The 11,287-nt window shown below is 29.1% G+C and overlaps 1 protein-coding gene across 1 annotated transcript; it reads right to left on the bottom strand.

The window, feature by feature from the left end:
• Nucleotides 1–137: 137 nt before the first annotated feature.
• LOC114418928 (metallothionein-like protein type 2) lies at nt 138–1,536 on the bottom strand. The gene is made up of 2 exons (XM_028384491.1): nt 1,365–1,536; nt 138–676 (listed from the first exon to the last, which is right to left on the bottom strand). Exons 1-2 carry the CDS (start codon nt 1,427–1,429, stop codon nt 502–504), a joined length of 240 nt encoding a protein of 79 aa, XP_028240292.1. The 5' UTR covers nt 1,430–1,536; the 3' UTR covers nt 138–501.
• Nucleotides 1,537–11,287: the final 9,751 nt, after the last annotated feature.

Here is an 11,287-nt window from a genome sequence, read left to right as displayed (position 1 = left end):
TACTCACAAGTCACATCCATTAAAATAAATGCTATTTATCATCTAAATGCCACTTTGCCACCATGCCGAAGTTTCGCACCCTCGACTTCAATTGTGAAAGACAAAGAGGAAAATCGCATATTATGGCAAAGAAAACAAACAGAAAAACTAGACACTTTATTCCAGCAATAGTACTAGTTTAATATTATAAGCAGAGATTCATAATTCAGATTAACTAGCCGAACTTTATACAGAAGCGACCAATTACCAAACATTTATATATATATATATATATAAAAAAAAGGCAACCATGACCTTAACACACCCATCACAAGTCCAAAACACTTGAACTTGCTCAAGGGCAAGAAATGACCACTTTATTCTAAGGGTGTTTGTTTAGACACAAAACACCAGAGTGCAACATAATACATACTACATAATTTTGAAGTTTTGAAACTACATATAGTTTTTATCATTATTTCTAAGGGCCATTTCTGCTTGAAGCTTTAGCTCTCCAACACCTCACTTGCAAGTGCAGGGGTTGCAGGTGCAGTTAGCTCCACATTTGCAGCCATCGTTCTCAGCGGGAACACCCATTTCAGCACTCTCGAATTGAGCCTTAACTGGTGCCACTCCCATGACCAAGGTCTCGGTGGTGGTTGACTCGGTGTAGCTCAAGTCTGGGTACATCTTGCAGCTGCATAACAAGTAGAATAAAGAAAACACGGATTAGTGAAATTTACATAACACAATTACACAAAAGCAAAAGAAGATTCTTATGATAAATTTTCACATGAACATCTCATGTGAAAATTGTGTCTCTCTCTTCTTAAAAGTGTACGAAATTTTATATGATTTATATCCAAACATGATCAAGTGAATTCATATTCAACACACGCCAGTGCTCTCAGAAGAAACATTTTCCCCCGAGAATAAAAACCTCGGGGTGCTTCTAAAGAAGCACAGGTTAACAAAAAGGGTACCCTAAAACCAAATAAGGAACGAAGCATGGCCATCTTTACACAAGTAAAACAGATCCTCAAAGTGAACCTCAAAGTGAACAGAATTGAACTCGTAGAAACCCATGCAAGAATAAAACAAAAAACATTATTTTTTTTTATAAAATTTACCAAAAAGGTACCCAAAAAGCCAAGCAAAACACCCCAAAAACCTATAAAATCGACATGTTCTGACTTCTGTAAAGCAGAACAAAGGTTCAGGTGATCAGAATGTCCTCATGCAAGAATAAACAAAGCATAATTTTTTCATGCAATTCAACCAAAAGGGTACCCAAAAAAGCCCATAAAAAACCCAAGAAGAAAATTTTCCCGGAAAAACTCAATTTTTCGAAGTGTGAAGCAACAGTGACACAACAAAAATCTTACCCTCCGCAGCCGTTGCCGCACTTGCAGGCGCTTCCGCAACCACAGTTACCACCGCAGCAAGACATTTTCAGGTGAGAGAAAAAACAAACACACAAACAACAAAAGAAGAAGATAACGACGAAGAAGAACGAGTCACAACAATCACATACACTAGAACGAGTTTCAAGGCGAAGCCACGACCCCAATTTATAAAGCGGTTGAGGGGAGAGAGTCCGAAACATCCACCGTACACGTGTCGAAATCTGACGACGCGTCTAATCCGTTTGCGGATCTTCTCCCACGTCGACGTCGTTTTCATCACTTGGGTGGATTGATGAGAGAGAGGGATTTTCTGGTATGTTCTAAAATGTACGTTTGTTTGCCGTTGGATGAGATATTAAATGATGATCAACGGGGGAGAGTTGATGTGATGGAAAGGTGTGAAAATATCTGTCTCGAATTTGTCACCATGTGCCACTCATGCAATCATTCTACTCTACCTCTTGCTTTTTTTTTTTTTTTTTTTAAATTTATATTTTTTTATAAAGCTTGCTCATTTCATTTTAATCCTTTCCTCTCTCTTACATAGCAAAAGTGCACAACATAAACTTGAGTTTTCAATTTTTTTCTTAATGAGACCACTATTTTTCACTATGGGTATTAATTAATTCATCTAGATTCTTAGATTCTTATTTGTGAATCTTATGATTAATTTCACAGCCTAATATTTCATTTAAATTCATTTATACTTTAAATTATAATATATATACAAATATTTTTTTTCACTTACAAATAAGGTAAATAAATATTGATTGTTAAATTTTACTATTTATGATTGCATAATTCAAACTTACTCATCACTCTCGTGTAAAAATATCAACTCATTAGAGATGCCTCCTATTATCATGTGAATATGGGGTGTGTTAGCAAGTATAAATGTTAAAAAAAAGTTATAATAATTTACGCATCTTATTTAATTAAATCAACTTTAACATGCACACATAATTATACTTAATTGTCCTTATATAATTGTATCATACATATTTACTCATCCCAATTTTATATAAAACGGGCAATCTCATTTATTTGTGAGTTTTAATATTAAATATAAATACTATTACTAGAATTATTTTAAAATTTAAATGTTTTTGGATTTTTTGAAACATGTTACTTTTTTGGAATGAGTTCTTTTTTTAATGTTTACCTTAGAAAAAAAATGTGTGTTTTAATTTTATGCCAAGATATTTTGGTGCTAAAAATAATATTTACAATTAATAATAAATACAAACAAATGGACTACTTTGAAGAAAGGTCATATTTTTGCCCTCCAAAAAATCATATCTTTAAAGGTTAAAAATATATTTAAGATTTAAGTTTGAGGTTAAAAACCATCATAATTTGTATTTGTATTTATTTTTATTCTATAATTTATGATGGTTTTTCTGTAATTTGTGATGATTTTTAATTGATTTTTAGAAATTCTCACAAATTTAAATTTACACGAATCTTGTTATGTTCTAAAAATATAACATATTTTAATTTTATTTTACGTGGAAGAAAAATCAACGATAATTTTACAGAAATCGAACATTTCTACTTTTATAACAACGAAATATATGTATTAGAAAGATAAAAAAAAAAAAAAAGTATAACTAAGTCCGTTCAATGATAAGTTATTTGAGCTAAATTTTATACTCATACATGATACACCACAAGCAACTTGTACCCATCACACACGTTCCATTTCACATTTTCCTATGCTTCTGTTTTTCAATTGCTTTTCATCATTGGCTAAAGTAGAAAGTGAAAAATAAAAAACAAAAAAAATATGCCACTAAAAAACCATATGCCTATTCATTTTTTTAACATCTTGCTTTTTTTTAAGAGACATCTATGGCTATAGAAATAAAAAAGATGACAAAAGTTAGTAATGGTTATTGCAATGATTATTACTTAAGATTCTATGAAAAACTATGGAAATCCAAATGGGTGGATGTAATGGAAGCAGGACATTGGGCAGATGTGACCCGATTTGAGGTAAAATAAATAGATTGGTTTGAATTTTTATAGGTAAAATCAATTAAAAAAATGTTAGATTTAATTTTTAAGTATCAAATACATTACTAATTAACTCATTCAATTTTTATGTTGTAAGAATTAATTCATTCAATTGATAATACGTGTCAAGTTTTTTCACATACATCACTTAATGATTTTTTTTTATGAATTACAGAATTTAACAATCTAACCATTGAATTGAAGTGAATTTTTATAAAGTTGATTGAGTTTATAAAATTTCATGCAAATTAGAGACTAATTGATACTTTATTATACTATTTTTTTATGGATAATATATATTTTTATCAGCAAAAAATATATATTAAATGTGGATACAAAGGTACCCCAATCCATTTACACTATAGTTTGGCCTATCTAGTATCTGCATCACCCTTGGCATATTGTTGTGCACCATTAGATTTATAACATGTTATTTAAAATATAAACCAATGTCTATTTCTAGATAATATATCAACTTGTTAGCTACAAAACCATGTTCCACTCTCGTGATTAAAACTCAAAAGAATATACACGTGGATATATAATTAAGGAACCTTTTTCTGATATTTCCGTCCATCTTAGGCTTGTTGATCGTCTCTTATATCTAACAATTATAAGATTTGATCTCTATTATATTCTGCAATATCTTAGTCAATTCTTATTAATTAGCTTCACCTCTAATGGTTCATTATCATGATTCTATCAAAGTTCTCAGACATGTCAGAGGTACTTTAGCTGAGGGTTGTTTTTTATGTATAAAAGCTAATTAGAAAGAATGAATTCACGCATTAGTAATTAGAAATCAATTACAAGCTTTTCTACATGAAAAAATAACATTATTATGAATTTGCGTTTTCAGTAGACATCAATCATGCACGTTGTAGAAGATCTTGGACTTCTCAAACGACTACTCTGTATTGCACTAGTTTATTAGAATTTTAGATTGAAAAAAAAACAATAGATTAAAATAGAGATGGTGTCCAAAACAGAAAATATAATTTATATATAATTAGATTAAATAATTTATATCAAAATTGCAAATTATGAAATCTTTTAAGAAAAGGAATAGACTAAAAACAACACTTTTAGATGAAATTATTTTAGTTTAATATATTGAGTTGGATTAAAGGCCATCAAGGTAAAAACCTGTTTTGTATACAATTTCAAAAGCCGCTTGAGAAAAAAAAACATTTTCATTTAGAAATTTGCGTGGGCTTTATTTTTTCTTCTCCTGGAAGTCAAAGATTAGCATATTGTACCGGAGTTTTTACTTTCTGCACTACTTTTTTCAACATCACTGTCCTTATATTCAACTCCGTAAGATTAGATGGAATTACCGAATTACCAGAGAGAGGTTTGAGTAGTTTACATCTTAAGTTCAAATTTTATTGTCCTTATTGTACAAAAAAATGCCATCCTTTATTTTTTTAAATTATTATCTAAAATTTCCATTGCTTAGTTGAATCATTTTTAGAAATTTAATTTTAGAATTTATTAAATTTCTTTTAGAAATTAAAATTTGAAATTAATTTATAAAATATTATTGAAAATTTTAATCCTAGAATCTATTTAACTTTTTGTTCATAAAATTAATTCCACAAGTAATTTGTAAACTTTTTTTTTAAAAAAAAGAAATATTAAAAGATACTTTATAAATCACATTGGAATTAAAATTTTGAAAAAAATAAATACATTTTAAATTAAAAATTCTAAAAGATATAACATCACACTCATTTTATTGGAATAATGGTAATTTTGAAATAATAATTACAAAAAATAATGGGTCATACCGTAGGAAAAAAGGTGGTGTAGCAAAAACCATCTTGCATTGGTATACCGGTGGGCCCTTAGTTTAGTGTGACCGTCCTATGTGGGCACCGAATCCATTTGGACTGTGGACCAAATAATCTTTTTGATTAGTTCTTACACGATGTTTCATATTTATTTTGGTCCTACATCATAACCTTTATCTATTATCAATAATTTCTCATCTCTATCAACAAAACAAATACATGTTATTCCTATTATGAATAATTAAATTTTGATTATTCATATTTATCTCAGTAGTATATTTTATGAATTTCTTTATTATTATTTACTTTTTTGTAACTTTCTGGTTATTCGTTGTATTTATAAATAAACTACTACCCTTGAAAATAATACATGCAATTCTATTCTCTCTAATATTCTGTCTTCTTTTTTTTTTTCTCTATTTTTGTTTGTTCTGAGTTATTTTATTTAACAATTTCACATTCTGTTTCTAACAGCAACAGATAAAGCGTTTGCTGTAGAGAAAAGAAAACCGAATGCAACAACTATTTGAAAAAGATACTATCCTCACTATAATTTGCTAAATTTGTTCATATGCAGTTAAGGGGAAAAAAAAGTAAAGCAAAAGTTAACTTGTGCTTTTCTGACAGAGTAAAAGTTGTATGATCAATCAATCTCGGAAGTTTTAGTTTCACAACCTCCACTTTCTTTCCACTAATGTTTAGCACTGATATTTTGTATTTATTTTTTAAATCTCACGAGAAGTAGTATTATATTTATATCTTTAACTGTATGGTTGGATTAATTTATTTTAAAATATCAAATATTCTATCTAACTATATGATGGTGTTGCATTAATTACATATGACATCTCAATTATATCTAATGATTGAGCTTTCAACTCAAATACCCTTTTAATTCTCCCGACATTCTACAGTGACAAATCCCAATTTTCTTCTATTGTGCCATTATGTACTAAAACTTCTGCATTCATTTTTAGCATGTAATAATATATCACAAAACTACAATAATAACAAAATATACTCTTTTTTATATTATAAAGGCAAAATTTTAACTTTAATTTCCTTATTTTTTTCCAAAATCTCGCTTCTCTTATTTTATAAATTTATAATTTTGATTCAATTTTTAATTTTATATAGGTTTATTTTTATATTTTTTTACAGTTAAGTAATTAAATTATGTTTTAATGATACTAAAAGTAAATATGTTAAGTCTACAATTTAATTTGATTAAAATAAAAGAAATAAAGCATATCAAGTATATGATTTGATGAGTCAGATTACTTGCTTTATTAATTAAAAATTCTCAATATTGTCTTGTCATAAGTTTTTAAGAATTTGAAAAAAACTTTTACCTATGTGTGATTTTGAATTCCCCTGACATCATTTCTCCTACTTGATAGACAATCCTCCTCTAGAAGATCTCTTAACCCCTAGAAACTAATTAAGTAATCCTGTTTAGGTAAAATTGTTTGCGATTTGGACATGTATAATAATCCTGAGGTAGATCTCTAGGATAACATGACATCCATAACATTTTTACCATTGGGAGTGCTTTCCATTCTATCATTTTTTCAGCATGAAAAAGTTTTATTATTTTTTAAAGACTAATTTTTTATTTTTCTAAAGAATTTATTTGTAATAGAAATCTTTAGAAAGACATCATGATTCATGACATGATCCAACTTTTTGATTATTAAACTGCCAACTGAGTGCTTAGTCTAGTTACTTTAATGCTATTACTCTTTAAATTTTGAATTATTCATTGTTTAAACTAATATATGTATTAAAAATATTATTAGTTGCATTAATTATAGGTTTAGTTAAAGATAGTCAGACAAGGTTTTTGGTAGAATCTGATATCATGGTGACCCCCTAAAAAAATATCCTTTATAATACATAATTTGAAACAATGAATTAATTTTATGAAATAGAAACAACTAAAAGTATTACCAGTAAAAACATCGATTTAATATTTTAAAAATAAGAAATATTCTCAGATAAATTAAAAGTCTTAAAACAACAAATAAATAATATGAAAAGCGTGGGAATTATTGTTTGGAGAAGGGTTGAGTCATGGAAACGCCCCAAATAAAGCTTCAGTGCAGTGTTGTAATTGTGACATACAACAAAAAACGATGAACATCATGAGTGGTTGTTCAGAATCTTCAACCAAACCAAACACCATCATCAACAATTCACCCAAATCCAAGCCTCCTTTCAAGCCAGCAAAGGATGATACCAAGCCCGTTCTTCAAGATCCTGTAAAAACTCTTTCTCTCTCTAGTTTCTTTTTTGTGCTTCTTTCTTTGTAAATTATTAACCTTTTTTCTTCTTCTTAATTCTTATTATTCTCTGTCAGATACTGAGATCCGACCCAATTGAGACAGAGGAAGCTGTGCTGCGATTGCCACCATTCAAAATCCCCACTTCAACTTCAACACCTGAAATGGCATGAATGTATTTAATTTCACTCTTTTTTTTCTCTTCTTTTTTACGTTTTTTCGTCTTCAACAATGGGTTTATGAGGTTTGGTTTGAATGTTTTTTTTATGAGCAAAATAATATATTTTAGTAGTTTTAATTAAAATAAAGGTAATATAGAAATAAAAAATAATTATTTATTTTGCTCGCTTCCTTATCCGAGAACTTTGTAATATTTTATTATAGCATATTGGAACAATGGAATGGAGGATTTATTCTATTATGATCTGTTATACTTTATTCCATTTCATTCACATCTTTCTGTCTTATCTCTTTCTGTTGATTCAAACATAGGCCCTGTTTAAATAAAATTTGTCTATCACTGTTTATAAGAGAACTAAATAAAAGGTAAAATAAATTAACTTATGCAATTCAGCTTTTGTAGAAGTTAGATGAGATGGGTTTCTATAAAAGTTAAGTTAATTTTAGCTCATGCCAAAAACTAATTCATTTTATCTTCTTATTTTCTTTTCCTGTAAATACTTAAGGGCCATGGTCTTAGTTTTCAGCAGTTGAGAGGTTCAGTGTTGATTATCACGGCATGGAATACTTTGTTAGTCATATTCAATTCATCTCTTAATCAAAGATTATCACTGCTCTTATGGACAGCCTTTTAAATTTTCTCGTATTTCTCAGAATTTAGGTCTGGCTTGAAACTTGAAAGAGTGGTTTCACTGCCAAACAGTAGTGATGCAAGAATAATGAGTTAGGATTTATGATCATTTTGGTGCTTGCTTCATTGGTTTTGTCTGTCAGATTGGAAATTTAGAATGCACATTGTCAGTGTACACTACACACTGCACAATCATGTTGTTTATTTGCTATTACTTGAGTTGATACCACAACAATCAATATTAGTTCACATAATAGTTTTTGAAGCTTAATTTCTTTTTCAGCTTGAATATGCTATTGTACTGGTGTTTTACTTATTGTTTGGGAGGGAGGAATATGGGATGTCTGTTTCAAAGTGAAAGATTTGGTGGTTGCTGATTTTATCGATGTTTTGACGACTATATTGAAATGATTATAGGTTCAACTAATCATTAATTATTTGATCTCTATAGGTGACACTCGTTTAGGAGTCAATCTTTATATATGAAAAAAACTTGAGTCCCTATACACCCTTATTAGAATATAATGGTCCTTATCGTTACTATGTTTCAAGAAAAACTAGAGTTTTAGTTTGATACATTCTTATAGGGACTAAAACTTCATTTTTTTCATTAAGGGATTGATTCTTAAATGAGTGTCACTTATAGTGACCAAATAATTAATTAAACTATGATTATATTTGAAGGATGCATGTGATGATGTCACTAGCATGAAGCTTCAAGGTCTTTGTATGACTGCCACCTTGTGTGGGTGGAATTTGGCTTCTCCAATTTGCAAATTTTGACAATCACTTCAAATCTGTAAAGTCCCAGATAGCTTGCAAAATCTAAGTAATTAATTTATGGAAGTAAAGGGAATGACTGGTGTCAATTCTGCCCCCACCCCCTTTTTCCTAAGATTTGTTTTGGTTGTTCTGTGTATCACTTATATTGGGTTTTCCGTTCTTACAGCTTCGGAAATGAAAGATTCCTGTTTGCAAAGAATTTCTAATTCTAATACTATTGGTAACTAATTATCAGAAGCAAAATTAGTTCGAATGAAGCTTTAAATAAGTTTTATTAGAATTACGTTCTACAAAGGGGCAATGGAGGTGGAAAGATTACTTAAAGAAATTTATTTGCAGAGTCATTGCTTTGACTAATATTGAGTGAAATAGCTGCCTCTTGCAAAGCCTATTATTTTTATAATTTAATTTCATCTACTTTTAGGATTCATCTAACTGAATGCGTTATGTGATTCATGTAGACTACGTCACCTAAGGAAATATGATTATTGTTGTGATCATCCATCTAATCTTTGAGCTTATGCTTTTCCCAAGATTTAAAAGAAACTTGTAATGAGTTTTTAAGAAAAGTTGTTTAGGTAGATTAAATATGCAGTATCCATTGAGATTTTAAGAGTTGCATGTACAGTCAAACAGATGAATGTCCCAAGTTTAGTTAGTTAAACTATGAGTAACTACATTGACATGTGAATCACCAATGCATCATTAATTCGAGTCATATATATGTGAGAAAATAAATGACTTATTATAGCATGTGTACAGTAGGATATACAATGTTTTTCACTTTTAGCTTGGATGATATTAATGCTTTTTTTTGTTCACGATACAATTTCTCCACCTGATGTGACAGTCTACCTTGACTATATAAGTTTACCCCAAAGAGTTATTAGCATTGCATAATGAAATAATTGATATTAGAACTGAAATATAATAATGATAACTGAGAAAGTTCAAGTTATTTCAGCAGGATCCTCCGAAGCAAATTAAGCCGCATATTATACTTTGGAATTTGTGTAGTAGTATTAAGATTGTATAAAAACTAACCATTATTAAGGTGGTATCAGTAAAATTGGGGTTTAAACTATTTAAGACATTGAATTCAAATTTTATAAATGAAAAAAAAAATCTAAATTTTATGAAAGGTTATTGCACGAAATCATATGAAGTAAGATAGCTGAAATTCAAGTAGTTACGTAATATTCACTTCAATCACTCGTGTATGGCTATTAGGACCCTTACTTGTCCAACTCTATACTTAGTTTTTGTTTAAATTTTCTTCTTAACAAATAGTATTAGTGATGAAAACAAAATGTAGTTAACAAAAGTGATGAAGATTAATTATTAACAAAAGTGATAATTTTTTTTAGTGTACAAACTCCGTTTAGCCCTGAAGAAGTTCACCCCATCCATTAAGTTTTCCTAGATCTGCACTTGCAAGATCAGGTATTGTTTGGTCAGCCTTGGATCTCAAGCACGTGTACTGTTTCATTTAAGTCAAAATGCCATGATGAAATTATTTATTATTAAGTTATACATATCTGACACAATTAAATTCTGCTTTGTCTTTGGTGTCTCCATGAAGTTGAGGAATCTCATAGTTCAACTGCATGGTCAGATTCTCCACATTTTTTTTAATAATTTGTTGTTCAACATTCAGCAATATCATATCAGTGAGTCTGGACTAAGATTTTGTATCCGTTATCATCCAATCACCATCTATACATGCGAATAATCATGGCAATGAAGCAAGCAAATCACTAACAAGAAGTGACAATTTGTTTAATATAAGGAGAATAAAATATATCATTAATATTAGATCGACAATAATAGAAAATCTCTCCATTCATGCTTCCAAATGAAAGGAGATTAAAAAAAACTCTTCCGGTCAAATAAAATCACTATGGATGAACAAAATTTTTCTTTTAGAATATTCAAAACGGGTTGTATATTTAGAATTCAAATTATTAGTTGAATTAAAATAACTTTATATCATATAATTAAACTTATAGGATTAACAAGTAATATAAGATCTCGTTATATTCACCGTGAGAGAAAGATTTAGTAAGAGAATCTGAACTTGATTCTCATTGTGTTTAAAAATTCTCTTAAGTCAGTAATAATCATGCATTAGTTTTCTATCTAATGAAATAGAAGATATCATGATCTTTGATTCAGGACAAAATAAAACTTTATATCAAATAATATACCAAAAAATTT

The sequence above is a fragment of the Glycine soja genome, chromosome 7 (genome assembly GCF_004193775.1).
Source record: "Glycine soja cultivar W05 chromosome 7, ASM419377v2, whole genome shotgun sequence".
NCBI classification, from domain to species: Eukaryota; Viridiplantae; Streptophyta; class Magnoliopsida; order Fabales; family Fabaceae; genus Glycine; species Glycine soja.
Note: the sequence above shows the minus strand (reverse complement) of the source record. Positions and strands in the feature narration are given on the sequence as shown.

Coding starts and splice junctions, on each gene's coding strand:
- LOC114418928 (XM_028384491.1), bottom strand. CDS start 1,429: ATGTCTTGCTGCGGTGGTAACTGTGGTTGCGGAAGCGCCTGCAAGTGC. Junction 677..1,364: donor TGCGGCAACGGCTGCGGAGG/GTAAGATTTTTG, acceptor CTTGTTATGCAG/CTGCAAGATGTACCCAGACT.